The sequence below is a fragment of the Euwallacea fornicatus genome, chromosome 23 (genome assembly GCF_040115645.1).
Source record: "Euwallacea fornicatus isolate EFF26 chromosome 23, ASM4011564v1, whole genome shotgun sequence".
Classification (NCBI taxonomy): domain Eukaryota; kingdom Metazoa; phylum Arthropoda; class Insecta; order Coleoptera; family Curculionidae; genus Euwallacea; species Euwallacea fornicatus.
The window spans coordinates 3,560,294-3,577,498 of NC_089563.1; the positions used below are offsets into that span (position 1 = coordinate 3,560,294).

At 35.3% G+C, this 17,205-nt stretch overlaps 1 protein-coding gene across 13 annotated transcripts in view; it reads left to right on the forward strand.

Moving 5' to 3' along the window:
• mmd (mind-meld) overlaps window positions 1-17,205 on the forward strand; it is a 341,450-nt gene that overhangs the window by 314,774 nt on the left and 9,471 nt on the right. For 5 of the 13 annotated variants that reach the window (XM_066295886.1, XM_066295887.1, XM_066295891.1 and 2 more), the window contains 11 exons: window positions 1,655-1,841; window positions 2,085-2,250; window positions 7,986-8,124; window positions 11,100-11,243; window positions 12,166-12,237; window positions 12,718-12,782; window positions 13,243-13,422; window positions 13,558-13,793; window positions 13,847-14,048; window positions 14,262-14,445; window positions 15,918-16,097. In XM_066295886.1, the coding sequence (XP_066151983.1) occupies window positions 1,655-1,841; window positions 2,085-2,250; window positions 7,986-8,124; window positions 11,100-11,243; window positions 12,166-12,237; window positions 12,718-12,782; window positions 13,243-13,422; window positions 13,558-13,793; window positions 13,847-14,048; window positions 14,262-14,445; window positions 15,918-16,097 (1,755 nt within the window). Of the gene's footprint in view, window positions 1-1,654; window positions 1,842-2,084; window positions 2,251-5,960; window positions 6,067-7,985; window positions 8,149-11,099; window positions 11,244-12,165; window positions 12,238-12,717; window positions 12,783-13,242; window positions 13,423-13,557; window positions 13,794-13,846; window positions 14,049-14,261; window positions 14,446-15,917; window positions 16,098-17,205 lie in introns of those variants that run through there. The other 8 variants (XM_066295893.1, XM_066295895.1, XM_066295889.1 and 5 more) reach the window with 7 other exon arrangements.

The following is a 17,205-nucleotide window of genomic DNA, read 5'->3' on the forward strand; positions in this document are numbered from 1 at the left end:
GTTTATGGTTTTACTTGTTATGGTGTTATGCTTAAAGTGTGTATATTACTCTTTCTATCCTCTAGAACAAATTAGAAACTATTAGATTCGCAATGATAGGACATTCTTTCTTAAATTATCTGAGTGATTAAGATCTTTTGCGGTTTGTATCCTCCCATGTTTCATTACTTTACCTGGAACTCATCAAAGTATCATACCTTTATCGAAAGGATTAGATTTATTTTTAATAAACAAAACTCAAAGCTTTTGAGCCCTCACCTTATTAAAACTGGTAAAAGTAACACAGTAATTGCAAGTAGTCGGAGTTTGATTTCTATTAAAAATAATAAAAAACCGTGAATGTCGCTAGGGCGGTCGGTTCCATATCAAGGTTAAGGGCCCTACTAAAGTATTATTAGAGTTTACTAAATCATAATCGAAATGAACGTATTCACTTTAAATTAATTGCCACTTCTACATAAAATAAATTGAAAAATATTTTGCATTTTAAAGTTAAGTACATTATGAAGTGGTCCGCTTCGATGGCCATCCTGCTGTTACATATACTTTTAAATTCAACAGAAATTTCTAATACTTTTAAGAGGTAATTAGGGCTAACAATTAAGTGATTATCATCTCAACGAGGTAGCCGTATAAGTTGCTGTAACCGTAATGCTACTTGGGTGTTGCTTTAAATAACTAAAGGTTTCATTCGAAAAACTTCTGTATGGGATTTTTTGAACCCTCGACCAGGTAAAATGTTTAATAGTAATAAATGTAATGAATTCAGAAAGTCAGCAAAATCTAATTTACTTTGCATTTAAAAACGAATAACACTTCTAACGATACGGATTGCTATGAAACTAAATAACTTCTAATACAGAATCTTCCAACACTCGACGGGTTTGAAATGAGTAAGAGTAACATATTTAACGAATTTAATATAAGGCAGTAAGAATCACTTTGCCTTGCGATCAGAAGTTGATCTCAATATCACCCTACATGCAATGAGGATACCGTTCATGGAACTCCTGTAGCTAGTATATCTGTACCACATATCCAGAATTTAGAGAGTCGCTGAAATTAATTTTCCCTTATATTAAGTGTGCTTCCTTAGTACCACCGTACAAACAATTGACGAACCACTGAAGAACCGGCCCTGAATTGGAAAAGTATTTCAGATAGCTTTTGTTACTTGAATTATTGCTGGAATTTCAACTTGGAAAACATTTCATCTGCCAGTTAGCTGTCTCTCCCTAAGTGAATCCGAAAGACCAGGCCTAATGCCTATTGCAAATTTAACTCGTGGAATTCAATTTCTAAGCCTGTGACGTATTGAATTTGATCTCATTAAACTAAATGAACCTGCGGCTTATTATAGATGTGACCTTTCTTTAAAGGGTTCTTTGTTCAATCCACTAACAACACATTTTCTAAGTGATAGGATTCGGAATAGAGATATAAACAACTCAAAGGATGGTTCTTAAACTGAATTATTTCTATTTTTAAAGTATATCTTATAGGGTTAAGAAAGGATCTTTAAGCTCTCGGTTTGAGTTTAATTCGTTACATTCCCGAAGCATAAATAGTAGAAAATAAGTTAATTCAACAAGTGATCCATTTTGCGATATGTCTACGCTCTAGCACCTTGTAAGATTGTTGTTACGTTTTTCAGGTCTACGGTTCTCGAAGCCAGAGACAAAGACCATAAACTCCCGCCTTTTGGTTTAGTCCGAGATGGTACCCCTTGCGGCAACAATTACATTTGTATGAACCAAACCTGTATAGTTGACCGATTTTCTCAGGAGGTCCAAGAAGGGTGCCCTACCAACGACAAAATGTACGAGTGCTCAGGAAACGGTGTAAGTTTTCTAATTTTTCTAAATAATTTGTATTATTGTCGCATTAAACATAAGAAATACTATTATCTATGGAGCTCGTAGAACTCAGTGGTATCGATCGTTGAATTATTTTAATAGTAATGTAAATTTTGTGCAAAAGTTCGAGTTCAAGTCAAGAGAGCTTGAACAAATAATAACACATCGCAGTCGCTTTTCGAACCTTTAATTCAAATGAACTAAGCATTAATGCGCAACTCTTTTTAGTACTGCACCAACGAAAATAAATGTTGGTGTGAACCGGGCTTCAATGGTTCTGACTGTTCCATTGGAAGCAGTCTTCCTCCTCCTAGTTACGATATTGTCACACCAGCTTCCACAATCCCAACGACTGACCTCCAGGAGTACATGAAAAAGAAAGAAACCCCCTACGGTATGTATGGATGTTTAAATATATTAATATTTAGTGACAATGAAAATTGTAAATGTGATTGATAAATGTGTTATTAAAGTGGGGCCTAATTATTCGCGAATTTTACGTAGAACTGAAAAATTGCTTCCCGCACAAATGGTCTTTCAAATTTACAGCTGTTCTTAGATAAACGTACCGTGTTAATTCCAAAGAGGCACATCACATTTTTAATTGATAACTGGCAAAAATATAAATTTTAAATTACTAACCTCGTTATTTACTGCAATAAAACTTCACACTACATAAAATTAACTTCCTGTCCTATAGGTGTAAAGTTACACAAAACATTAACTGCATCATGAACCAGTAATAAACTATCTATGAGTTTTAATCAGCTTTAGTCAACTTTACCAGCCAAGGACAGATCTCTCTCTGTTAACGATAATTTTAGTTTGAAATTTATCTCTATGTGTTTCTATCTACTCTAAATGATTAGGGGCTTAAAAATAAGTTGTCGTCATTAGGTTCCACTTTAATTGATGTTTAATGAAATATGCAATTATAAATCTAATGAGGATGTGACGTGGTTTGATATATGTTCTTACGAGGTCTCTTCTAGTTTTAAACGATAAAAAGGAAAGTTAAGCTTTAAGCACTAGAAGGGATGTAAAGTTGGAAGGTATTGCTGTTAAAACTAGACCCAAAGTTATATAGGGATTACTTCAAGGTTTCATTGTTACTGAAAGAGACTTAAGGAAAGCTTAAAATTAACCTCTTTAAACTTAGATGGAAATTTCCTTCTATACACCCACCATCATTATACTTCAGATAAAATTTCGGTAAAGTTCATGATATGAAAGTTATTTAGTTTTTTAGGTCTTCAGTTTAAACTTTCTCGTTCTTTTTTTTTCATTAACAATTTCTACTGTATTTTCATTTTCTTTTTATACCTTATTGAGGACTCCTACCACAATTTAAATTTTACCCATTATATGAATTGCAAAACCTATACAGATATCGTCAGTTCAAGTGAAAATATAGGGATTGTGCATCTGAGAGAAAGACCACATAATTTTCATATGCCTCCGACGATGATCATCAAAGCAGGTTGGGAGACTAGCGGCTGAGGTGGGGGCGGAGTCGGTTTAGTGCTACCAGATCTCTTACTGTTTTAAAATTTTGACTAATATTAGTTCTAGTCATGTATTAATCGTTTCTTTTTTTTCTATCCAGAAATATATTTAAGTTTTTATCTGAAAATATTCGTATCGCTTTCAATAGGAAGTTTGCAAAAGTATAAAAAAAATTCAAATACAAAAATTATGCAAAAAATTTCCAAAGATAAAACTGTGGCATTTTCAGCGTGCTGTTTCATTATATTTTTTTCAGTTATTTAATACGTTTTCGTTAATTGTATAAGATATGCCACCTAGTAGTGGCGTTAGGATTTAAACAAATATTTCTAGCATTTTCTCTTGGTCACTTTTCTTACGCCATTTTTTATTTCGAAGCTTTATCTTTAACAGGTTTAGAGGTATAGTCGGCGTCTTCTCTTAACGGAACACTCAATACATTGCTGCTTTTTTCTCTGGTATTTTTCAATTTTATCATCGCCGCAAGGATAATAAAACCAATACTAATTTAAACACGGAAGTAGGATATCGGCCAGACTGGTTCCGCCCACATCACCCGCTAGCCTGACAACTAACTTCATTAGTCTTTATCGGAGGCATATCAAATCTTGTGCGGTCCTTATCCCACTTACATAATGCCTTGATTCAACTTAAACTGGGAATACCTGTATTCCAAATTCGGTTTAGCATTGGTTCTTCACTATGGTTCTTTGATAGATAGGACGCATTTACAACATTATATATTAATACGATCTGCAGTTTCACTTATTCATTACCGCGAGTCACAAAATATTCTCATATGCTGTAATTGGTGAAATTGGTATGACGATTAAGAGATTTTTATACATATTTGAGAATTGTTTCACAGATATTCATTCCTTATGTTGACTAATATATTAATGGGTGTTATATTGATCTAAGTATTTCCCACTTTTTTATTCGATTTCTCTCTGGGTTTCCAAGTAGGACTAATCTAAAGTGTAAACCACAACATACACCAAATACAACTCATCTCTGAGCATCAAAAACGTAAGCCAGAATCTCATCAGTAACATTCACTTTCACTCACAAAATGGCGGTTAAACCTCGTTCACTTTCAAGTACTAAGTCATAAATATACTAACGGAGCACCTTATGAGTCTTTAGAATAAAAGAAAACCTGATTATCTCGATTAATAGTGCAGTGTAGATTACGAATATCTTGTTCATCACCGCGCTAACATTCAAGTGAATCATTTAGGAAGTGATATCAGTACGACCTCTCTTTTGTAAAGACAGAGATTTCCAGATTTTGTTAAAAAAAAGGAAAATAGCGAATTCAAGGCAACAGGTTCATTATGCAAACATACCTCGATGGAATAAAAAATACAATTCCAATTGTGAAGAAAACGTGATAAACAAAAAGCCAGAAGTTTTCTTAGAACATTACTTATTTAGAATTTCATATGTCGTGGTCATAATTTTTATTCACATTATATATGGAGAATTTTTAACTAACCTGAACTAAGTTGTCATTTTTTTCAGAAAATTTAACATAAAATACTAAATCGATTGCTATTAGTTTTTAAACATGATTTAAGAACATTTCCATTTTTAAATTCTATGGCAGCTCTTCAAAAATCTTCATTAGAGTCCATATGATGACATCAACCGAAGTTTCATTTCTACTCGGGTGAAAAGCGACTGTGTGATCATGCGATTTTATTTCTATTTACCCTAGCATGTTTAAATTATTCTATAATTTGAGGAAAACTACGTACTAAAAGTTGTCCCAGTTTTAAAACTATCAAAATCGGAAAATCATTTAACAGTTTTAAATGTGATACTTAAACTATATGAATATCTTTCGTTTTGTTCGCGTTTAAAATGAAATCTCGTATTCTAATAGCTCAAACAATTTATCTTTCATGTTAACATTCTCTAACTTCGACTAATAGTCAGACAATCAGGATGTATGAAAACTAGTTTTAGCAGCTTTACTTTCTTAACAAACTCATAGTATAGCATAAGAAATTAAAGGAGGGCTCTCTACCAGTACGTACACAGCAGCAAACAATGGAAGATACAGCGCAGAAGAGCGTTTAAGCTTATGTTACTGAGAATTTTCAAGCTTCATTGACCTCATTATCTAACATCCTCAAAATGACCCAAACGACTTAAGATTTATTGGTTCTATTCTCGGTTAAAGTTAAGCTAAGAGGAACACTTAAATTGCCAATATAAAATATATTGATATAACACAAATTTTAAATGAAAAATTTCAAATAGAATGTGCATTTTATATACAAAATTTGATGGAATATTTTAGAATTTTATGGGGAAAAGATATAAAAAAAACATTTAATCTTGAGTACCATATCAAAAGTCTTCCTCTTATTGGAATCCATAGATTTTGACAGAATTCTTGAAAAATTTTGTGAAAATCACAAGATTTATCTATACGTCCAAGCCGTTATAAATATGGTATATGTCTCTAATGCTCATACTGGATCAGTAGGAACGCGTGTCCAATTAAATTGCCATTAACGCGTTTATCAAAAGTATAAAGGGGGTCAGAGGCCTAATTGATGAATTTGAACAGATTATGGCTACTTTCAGGCGAAAATCACACGAACGGCTTAAGCACCATCATCATGGTAGGAGTTCTGGTCCTCGTAGTGATGCTGGTCTTCGTGTGCTTTGCCTTGATGGCCGTCTGTTATAGGTACAATCTGTTCTATTTTGACAACAATGTTGAAACGATGTTCGAAGCATGATTGTCCAAATTTCATTATTTGTCACGTGTGAAAGTGAGACGCTACTTGTTAGAGTTTCAAAGCACACGATGGTGTTTTTTTGTAAATGACTCACGTATTGTTGGGACGCACGTGTAAATATGGCTTTAGGTGTCGCTAAAAAACGCTCCCCCGTCAGTGATAAATCGAAAAATGATGAAGGGAGCGGAGGGTTTGAAATTGTGATTTGCTATGTGTACAGTACAACAATCTAATATAACTTATAAACTTGTATATTATGTATTTATATCAAGATTTGTTACTGAGACACGAAGAAGCTACACACACGATATTGATATAATCGACGATGAAACAATGCAGCACACCACTAAATCACCCTAATGTAATTTATATTACGAAGTAAGACAGATCAAATATAGAAAAGACAATTAAGCGGTGCGTTTATCAGAGGCATTGATAAATGATGGCGCGTGCAGAAACCTTTCTTACTGGTACATGTGTGACGTTCACATTGTTTACGTATAACAAATGAATCCCTCACACTTCATATACATCACAGCGAAGCGGAGAAATTCAGGACAGGGGTGGAGTTAGGCTAAAAAATTCCAATAACTTAAATTCCACTAAGACTCATTAGGCATATTGACAAAGACCCCTTGTGGCTCGTCCAGAAAATACATAAAAAATTCGAAAAACTGATTTTGGAGATAGGAGAAAATATTCGACCCTAATTTTTAATTTCAATTCACAATTCTATGAAAACAGTTAATACGATGATTAATCTTAAGGTAGCTCTCCTGGCTGTTTAGTATTTCATGTGTAACTATCGGGAGAATATTGATAATATATATGGTTGCATAATTTCAAAATACCATTAATTCAAAACTATAAAATAACTTCGATGGCTTCTCTCATTGAAATGTCGCGGACTGTCCCTCCAATAGGGGTTGAAACCGCAAAAAAAATAATTCCCCAACCGAAATAAAAATCGATTGGATCCCAGCGATTTCACTTAAGTCTGAAAATTGAGGCGTAAAGTTTTTATTGGTTACCTAAATTTAAAAAGTTTTTTTGTAATTAATACGAAATTCTGCTTTTATCGAAATTCTACAGGGTATTCACCTTCCAATGAATTTTTACCGTCACAAAAATTTTATGTTAATTGAAATAATATGAAATAATCCAAAATTTTTAAACATCTCCTTCATTGTTTCCTATTTTGGAGTGCTAAGTCATAAATATCGTTCAGTCTTTTGCAATGGGGAGATATCGATCATACACATCGATTACAAGTTTCACAGCCATTCTTTACTTAGTTCAACATGAAACCCCTGAAAAGCAAGTCTATCTAATATAAATAAACCAAATTTTGTATAAACCTAAATTACTGTTATTGCAGCAATACTCCTCTATAAATCGATTTGAGTCAGCTCGTGTTTATATGTTCTGAAACTGAGAAAATGCCAGCTGCCATCGTTTATAACGCAAGAAAGGATTTGTCCCGTGAAATATGACAAAACACAGCTAAGCGAATCCATTGTGTCTCGCCTGTGTACCAGATCGAATCCAATTCTCTAACATGCCATATGCGACCAATGACATGTAGCTTCTTCGCGTCTGAAGATGGTTGCGTTGGAGCAAATATTTCTGACAAAACTCATCTGTTTCGAGTTTGCAGGGAAAACTGAACCATACTGCAACCATTAGTATTAATAGAGCAGTTCAATGTAAATGTCTGATTTGCGCTTCCTCTCTTTCTCTCTGTCTGTCTGTTCTCCTGTGCTGTGTGCATCGATGCATGACGATGCTGCGCACCTGTGATGCGCACATCCGCAACTACATGCGCATCCCGATTGGACCGACCCGGACCTTTGTTGCCGCGATGCAGAGGACTATCACGGGTCGAACACGGTTTTTCTCGTGGGTACTCTGATGTCGGTGGTAGGGGGGGTGTTCATAGTATTCGCTACAATGGCCCTCTGCTACAGGTCAGTCGTAGTGCATAACAACTTCTCGCTCTGTCTCAGGTTAGTGAGCAGAAACCCACCCAGGTAGCAGAACATAATCCGATCGTTCTCAGCATCAGCCGCTTTTCGTTTTTTGTTTTGGCGCACTCTGTATACCAGTTAAAGCCAGTTTAAGTCCGCCAGTCTAACTCCGAGCCTGCTTTTAGGATTTTTAGGTTTAAGCTCTTTCTCTTTACCAATATCAGCTGATCTAGCTGCATTTCTGCTATTACGCTTTCTATATTTTGCCAATATTACTCCACTCTACTCTCTTCTTATGAATTTTTGAATGTCTTTAAGCCGAATAATTATTCTTACTTTAAAGACATCCAAAAACAGATTTACAATGTCCCACACCTGTTAATAGGTAGTAAAGCTGTCGAGGGTCAATTTGAGGCTAGATTAAATTCCCGCGTATTAAGTTTTTATAGCAGCTTCGCTGACTGCCATTAAGTACGATATTTTGGAGATTATGCGAAGGTGATATTGAGGACCTAGTCGGATCGAGTTATGCTTCTGAGAATCTGAGAAAAATCAAACAGATTCGGGTAAAGAATTTTCAAATAGTTAAATTCCTTAACAACGATAGAGCCCCTCCGAAGTTTATAGCACACAATCTAGTGCAATTTAAAAATATAGTGTGTACACCAAATAGATTATTATTCTATAACCCCCTCCCACCGTATCCAAGAGGAATGTGCGGTAAAATTGTAAATCTTCTCCATTAAAATTGTACCTTTAAAATTCGAAAATTCCTAAAAAGGAATTATTAAAGGTACAGTTGCATGTCTGCCTGAGACCTTTCCGCCCTATTTGGAATAGACATAAAACATCTGCATGTGCCGCTTTGCATATGGAAGCACACTTTACTCCGTTTCGTTTTGTATATACCGGTAGACTAATGCTTGAATGCGTGTAAGTATGTTTGGACCCATCAGAACCCTTCTGTCTTTCAATTTCTTGTAATCGGCTGTTTGGTCACTTTTGTCACTTAAGATATTAATGCACACTATTTTAATATTTGTACTGTTGGTGAGACTGTGTTTGAAAAAACTTCTACTGAGAGACACTTTTTTTGTATTTTACCTGGTGGTTGTTATTGGTTAGGGTGGTGTCATGATGGGAACAAAAGAAACCCATTATAATAATATAATAAATAAAGATTGTCTTCTAGGAATGTGTAAAAACCTTTCGATCTTTATCTTAGTGAAAATCTCATATTGCAGCTCTATGGAAATTGATACCTCTCATGACTAATCTTGATATTTCACGATAAAAAGCACATTAAAATGGATTTCTTTGTCAATAAACAGAAACTCATCCGATTTAAAATCTTGTCATACATAAGAAATTTTTGTTTTGCATTATTTAGTTACCTACCATATATTCCATCATAAGTGTTTATCAAAAAAATTGGGCAATTTCTGTTCTATATTGGATTATGAGAGTGAACGTACATGTATTATATTCATATTACAGGAATTAAAAACGGATTAAACAAGGTATAAAATAAGTGGACGCTGGAATCAGGATGGTAACGGTTAAGAATCTGATTATGAACGGAACAGACGGCACAAACATCAAATAATGAATCAGTGGCGGTACGAATGAGTAATCAACAGGATGCTGGCAGCACTCTTTGTTTCTAGGGTTTCAGGTCTCAGTAGGATAAAAGCAGACGCACTGGAAAGGCCCCTTTTTTCAAGTCATTCAATTTAATAATAATTAACCTGGAAACCACAGCACGAGAAAACTATTATTTTTGTTTTCAATAAGCTACACAATCCACTGGAAGATACGCAACGTGGTGTGAAATCTGCATTGAAACAAAAGAATTAATTTTAATTAATTCGAATTTCAGAAATAAACAGCCCGGAAACTCATCATAGGCCACGGGGTGAAGATTTCTTTACCTTCAATGAGAAGAGCATCCTGGAAAAATATTTTAAACTGTCAAACTCTAAAAAATACGTACTCTGTAGCTTCATCCTAGGTTGGATACATAATACACGAGTAGTTTCCAACACAATGAGGGAATTAAGGAGCAGGTGTGGGCCCTAGCTTAACAATCCTGGTCGACGCTGTGGCTAAAGATTATATTTCAATAAGATTATAGCTGAAGACGCGGTATGCTAATACAATGAAGTCATCTATGAGACATGCCGAATTCAGTACTATACCGCTCCTGCAACTAGTATTATAGTATGCCTGGGTTAAATGATTCGTAAGATTCGAACAAATTTGAATTCCCATAAACAAGTCATGGATAATATAGGGGGAGGCAATTTTGCAACGGAAACATTTTGTACCAGATTTCAGAGCTATTACGTAAAAATTGATTCTCACCATATTTTCCGTTTACTTCTGATATTAAAGATACGAATTTTAACACATGATCACTTACTTTCAAAATGACAAGAATAGTAATTTACTTTCTAATACCAAAAAGCTTTTAATATTTTTTTGGCGCTAACTTATTCTTCAAAATTTTCGTGTATACATATGAAAAGCCACTGACAGTTTTCCGCTCGGTTTTATGCTTTACATATTTCTACATTAACGTTGTATTTATCACTCATAACATAATGCTTAAGAATTCCATAGAAAGTAAAAAAATATATAAATTTTCTATGCGTTGTTATGTAGATGTTACGCGAGATACGACTTGTATTCATATCAGTTCCAACATTTCCAACACATACTCTTCGATTTTAAATGCAAACTTAGAATCAAGTTTTGAGAATGGATGATAAGAGATTACCGTTTATTGAAGCGTTGATTATTTTCAACCATTCTTGTGTAGACAAAATGTTAGACAAAACTTGTTTCTGTTTACGAATTAAGTTTAAGAACGATTACCAGCCTAAACAATACCAACCACCAAACCAATAAACCACACCATCACGATTGTAAGAAAATAGCAACAAATTCCTAACTCTTTTTCTTTCAATCGCGCGTCTCTCGTTTCTGTTCGCCCTACGCGTGGTACCTTGAAGGAAGACCACCGTGACTAAGTACGAGAGGGCGTACAAAAAGCCGATCCCCAAAAAGTACATGAACCACTCCCAGGAAGACTGTTTGGACGCTAGGGGCATCCAAATGTTGCCCGTTGGACCTGGGGACACTCTTGGTTCATTGGGGTGAGTGCGGAAGAGAGAACCACTACTTGTTGTTGATTGTCTTTGTCTTGTGCTGATTTCCATTTTGAATGCACCACATTTAAAGTTGAGGTAAAAGGGATTGCGGGGTGCCAAATGGTAACAGAGGGTTTTTTTAAGACATTCTATTTTAGTTGGATTTCTTAAAGCGAGGATTTAATTAGTACATATACGTGAGGCTTTTTACTGCGATAAAGGCCAAAGATTTTAATTACCCGAAACATGTAAATTTATTTTTTAGGGATACACACAAATTTGAAATCCTTCTATTGTGAATCAGAACTGAGAAACCGACTTGATTCGTATCCGCAAAAACAAAATATAATTATTAAATCAAACGCATTTCACGTGTGTTTATTTCTACATGCCCGTAATTTACATTGTACGTACCTATATAGAATATTCGCTATTTTTATTTAAAAAAATCTCAAATTATTCTGATTTCTCACTTTCTCGATAACGGACTTGCATTTCCACTTCATTTTATGTTAAAAATGCGTGTAAGGGCTGGTATGAAAGAGTTTATTTAGATAGAGGGCGAGCTTTTGTAAATGCGTTTAATCTCTGAGTTATTCGATTCTTGCCTTCATCATCTGTAGAAGACTAGTGGGTCATTCGAATGCATTTTATCGATGGACATTAGGGCGTGATTTATAGTTTTAATTTATTATCTCTATTAACCTACCATTAATTATAGTTTGGAATGGGGTTTCGTAGTTTGATACTGATTTTATGATTGGCATAAATGCAGTATAACCTTCTGCGGTGATTTATATACGCACTGCCCCCATGGAGGAATATGTAAATTATTATACTGCATTGTGTTTCTCACTTTTTGATCTAGTTTTATGTGTTATTTTATTACCTTAAGACAATCATAAATCGGGTTTTGTTTCCTTGATAGCCGCCATGATTCGCAACGGGTGCTGTTCCGCCCATCCAACCATATGCCTTCGGTACCAGGACCTTCATATCAGTAAGTGACAAAATATAAATAATATAAATACAGAACTGATAATGGACAAAGAGGTCTAGTGCGGTTATGGTAATTTAAATCTGGTGACGAGGAATTACATTGTATTAATCCTCGCAGCAACCACATGTGCCTTTACTTGTAATATCGGATTGCACTCTGTTGGTTGTATTGAACGGACAAGAAAACTTTATTTCAAATTCAGAACAATATGCGTATAAAAATAGTGTAAGTTCACAATAAAAATTATAATAAGAAAATACCAAAGAATCGAGTTAATGTGGCGGCAGGCTTGCTGAACTTGAAAAGAAAAAACCACCACAGTCGGAGCATACCTTCATAAAGACACATTATTGTAATTAATTCATAAATTTCCATGTAAAATATTTAAATGCGAATTATTACATTTGAAATAGCCTATAATCTCGTCACCAGATGATTAATCTAGGCTCTAAAACTGTAAGTTCCATTTCTCAATTTTAGGGACCATAAAATGCAGCAGTTAAAGAGGATGGGAGTCGGAGGAGAAGATATCGAAGGCATCGTAGGTGAGCTATCGCAAAGCCTCCAATTTGGGGTCGATTGTACGTGAATTGTACGCTAAGTTACTGAAAGTGATTCCTGTTAGATTCGCCAGAGATTAATTAATTAAAAAGATTAATCTAACATAAAACCCCAATTAATCTAATTACAATGCAAATCGACCCTAAGAAAATATCATATGTGTTAGTTGGTGATATCGAGTATTGTATCGTTCCGTGTGAACTTGCAATTTAGCTTCCAATGGGGGGTGTGCATGCAATGTCAATGTGTTTAATGTGGCAGCATGTTTAGTATGGTAGCGGACAAAATTACTTGACGGTTCTGACGATACAAATCTGTATACCTCATCCCTCTTACTTCCACTCGTCCATCTAAATTTCAGGTTCACACTGATTTTATTACATTACTTCTTATCGACACCCTCTGAAGTGTGCGTAGTAACTTCTAACGTCCACTTTAAACCAGGTGAAGAGGAAAGACTGACGTCTTTCATCGAATTGCCCAGTAACCACAAATTGCCCGAAAAGAAGGGAATCCTTAAAAAGCATGATTATAGCATGTTAGATGGCCAAGAAGGGTGGGGTGACGGTATACAGGCTGAAGACATTTTACGAGCTGCTGAACACAATATGCAGAACCTGATAGGTAAACTATCAGCTTATTAACTAAGAACCAGGCATTTACCACTCAACAAAACCAAAAGCGTGATTCTAAGTTTTACATGCAAAGATTCTATCATTAAAGACCACTCTATTAAATTAAAATTGGTGTCAAACATAGGTTCTAGTGGAGACGTGGAACGCACTCTTAAAACTCTTAATGGATACCATGACGACATTCTAGAAGCATTAAGGAAGGCGGCCCTCCAACGGGGTATTTCTACTCCTTCAGGTAGTACCACAGCGTTGAGTGACGAATTGCTGCGAAGAAGCATTAAGCAGTGTCAGGACAGTTATGAGTATGAAGGACGAAGGAGCGGACGGGGAAGCAAAGAGAATATATGCGGAGAGCCACAAGTAAGCGTACAGTTTAATCTGACTAAATGTCTTTGAAATGAACGTTTCGATAGGTACACAAAGTAGTAATAGAACACGAAGAAGAGGACGAAGACGATAGGCCTCCAGCAGTCGGAACACTGCGCATTAGGAACCTCGAAGACTTAATCCGACAGCTGGAGCACCATTCGAGGCATATGAGTCCGAGTGGATCGGAGGACATTCGAATGTCCGAGACTGAAGCCGATCGCCATTATCGTCAAGAATCTTCTTCAGGTATGGGAATAGTGAATAAAAATATCTCTCGTTCATCATTTTTTTCTCTTTCTTCACTTACGATTGTTAATATAAGAATGAAGACCCTATTCTCACTATGTAGTCTCCTCGGATCTTCAATTAAACTCCATAGTTTTTCCTCTATAACAAGGCGGTGTCATTCAAATCCTAACTCAAGTATTTACGACCTGTGCAAATTTTCAAAATTTCCAGCATGTAGTGAAAGTTCCCATCAATCTCATCGAGACTCCCGGTTTATGTATGGCCGATATCGGCAACCGCCTACGCGCGTGCACCACCCTGTACAGTACCGACAAGCCGATGACGAGGGCATTTATGAGTCGGCGGATCAAGAAAGGGGCGCCAGCGGCTGCCAGGATACTCCAGACAGCGAAAGGTAAGTGTTTCTGTTATTTGATGAATTCGATCAGCTTATGGGCGAGTTTTTAAATTCATAAATAATTTTGAAATTATAAATTCGACAAATAAACCCATATCATGAGAAATATATGTTCACAATATACGTGATGCGCTGTGTGTCCAAATTTGTTGTGGCCGCATCATAACCAATTTTCCATGTGGTAGATCTGCGCTGAATAGTTACAGAAAAATAGTTTGGACCATTACAACAATCTAATTTTTAAATTTTTAATATTAAGTTTATATTCATGATACATAACTATTTCTGCTACTTGCAATTTGCTTAAAAAATGCAGCGTGTCCAATAAAAGTACGTACCGCGGACAAGTAAAGAATTAATGTTAATAATTAATGTGTAAGCTAGCATAGCAAAGATACTTGAATATACATACATATATACTATTTAATAATGTAGTATGTGGTTATAATTGTTGAGCTTCAACTGCCGAGTTTTAACAATGGTTTATTCGGATATCATTATTCTGGACTCTCAGTTGTGTAATAAATTAGTATTACATTTTTAATCCAGGTGTTAATCACACACAAATATATATTCGTACTCTAGAATATTATAGGTTCAAGTAATATGTGAGGGGATTAAAAGGATTCTTTAGAACACACCTCACTAATGTAATGGACAAACTGCAAGCATGAAATGATATCATTTTGGGCAAATTAATAGCTAATTAACAGCAAAGTATATTAATTAAAATATTCCAAAAGTGGACTTCAACAGTTGCAGTTTAACACCATAGGAAAAACAGTTTAATGTGAGCCACCAAGGCCAGAAAATTCAGGTAAGGAATTAACTCTTTACTCATCACAAAACTCCTTTAGAGATCGAAGACTTTACGCATTAACGCATTAGACACCCGTATCCTAATTTCTCATAATTCCGTATAAAACCTGTGATTAAATAATGATACTGTATTAATGACTGCTTTGTCATTGAAATAGTTAGAATCAGCCAATATTATAGGATGTTATAAGTATGTTATAGGAAGAGCTGATTTCCGGCTAAAATTCTAGAAACCCTTGTTGCTTTTGAAAAAAAAACACCCATCCAAATCTGTTATTTAAATGTATCAAAGTAGTACAAATTCAAAATTCCGATACAGATTAGAACGGAAGAACATTATATGGTACCAATCTAACTAATTTATCCGAGAGTCCTCTTTTCCAAACACCATACAGCAGAATGCTCACTCCGTCAGTCTAAAAGCAAATTTTGAATGTGATCTATGACTTTAACAGAGAATAGTATACTATGAACATAACTAACTTATCACGAATTTAAAAACTCACTCATTTACAATATAGTATATCACAAAGCACGGCTTCTTTCACATTTTGCATCGCTTCATTCAAACATATCGAATCATCAATGCTTCAATGAGTGTACTACCGTGTCTTAGCCGGTAGTTTTGCCACATTTTGCTCGTTTTCTAGTGATGAATTTATTCAAGCTCAACAGCAGTTAGCCCGGTGGGCCAGTGAGGACACGGTCAGCGGCCATCCGGGGGCGGCAGGAAGCGCGGGAGGCGGCGGCACCACTCCCGGCCCCCCTCCCAGGGAATACTTCCCGTCGCCCACCAGTTCTACTAGCGAAGAGCCGCCAAGCATAGCCAGGTAATATTATGCACATATTTAACATGACTCTATATTTCGTCAACCCACACATACTACTAATCTCACACTTTCTTTCCATACTGACAGAAACTAAACAATATAATGTTTTCCTTTCAATTGGCCTTCGAATATTTTGATATATTGGCTCCGTCTAATATGTGATTTATCCCTCCAAGAACCTTAAAAATATAGAAATTTTATGCGGATATCTAAATGTAAGAAAAACTTAGTGGCATCATAGATACATGTTGTGGATCGCCGATTTTAACAATTTTCAGTATTTATGCAGGTATTACCAGAAAGAGCTGCACACAGACTAGCACCGATACGGACGGAGTCAGTTCGCGGCAATGAAAATTTTTAGAATATAAAAGCTAAAAACCGGCAATGTAAATAAATAAATAAAAATGATTAATTTATTGTTAGAACTTATATTATTAAAAATTCTGAAACGGTGAGATATCCAGTAACACTGGACTAACTTCGCTCCCTGGATTGGCCCGTCCGGTCAACGTGTCCTCTTCAATGTTTAGATTAATGTCAATTTCGATGCCTTTGCTGTGATGGATATGTTTTTTATTTCAGAGATTGAAATAAAAGAAAAACGGTTAATTTATCACTACAAGTTATGCTTGCTATGCTTTGCTTATATTAACAGGAATTCTAAAACATTAAGAGATCTGATAACACTGGACTAACTCCGCCCACGTCAGTTGCTAGTCTCTCAACCTGCTTAATTGATCTTTATCTTTGGCATATAGTGTGTAGTAACTTTAAATGGAATAAATCCGGTATCTACGTGGTGTTTAATTTTTAGCAAAATTGCTTAAACACGTCAATTTTTATTCTACCCAATACACTTTTTGGTAGTATTCTGATGTTGCAAATGTCAACCCCCTAGCTAGCTAAGATGACAGTTACCTTTAAAAGTTTAAATACATCATTTTAAAGATCTTTTCAACCTGGCTTTATATGATGTATTACTTTTCATCATAGAGTTAAGTAATACAAAAAATAAATTGTTTTCATATTTAAATGTTGTTTATTTCTTTCTAATTTAGAAAAAATATATATTTCTGAAATACCACAACAATCTGAGCACTCCTTT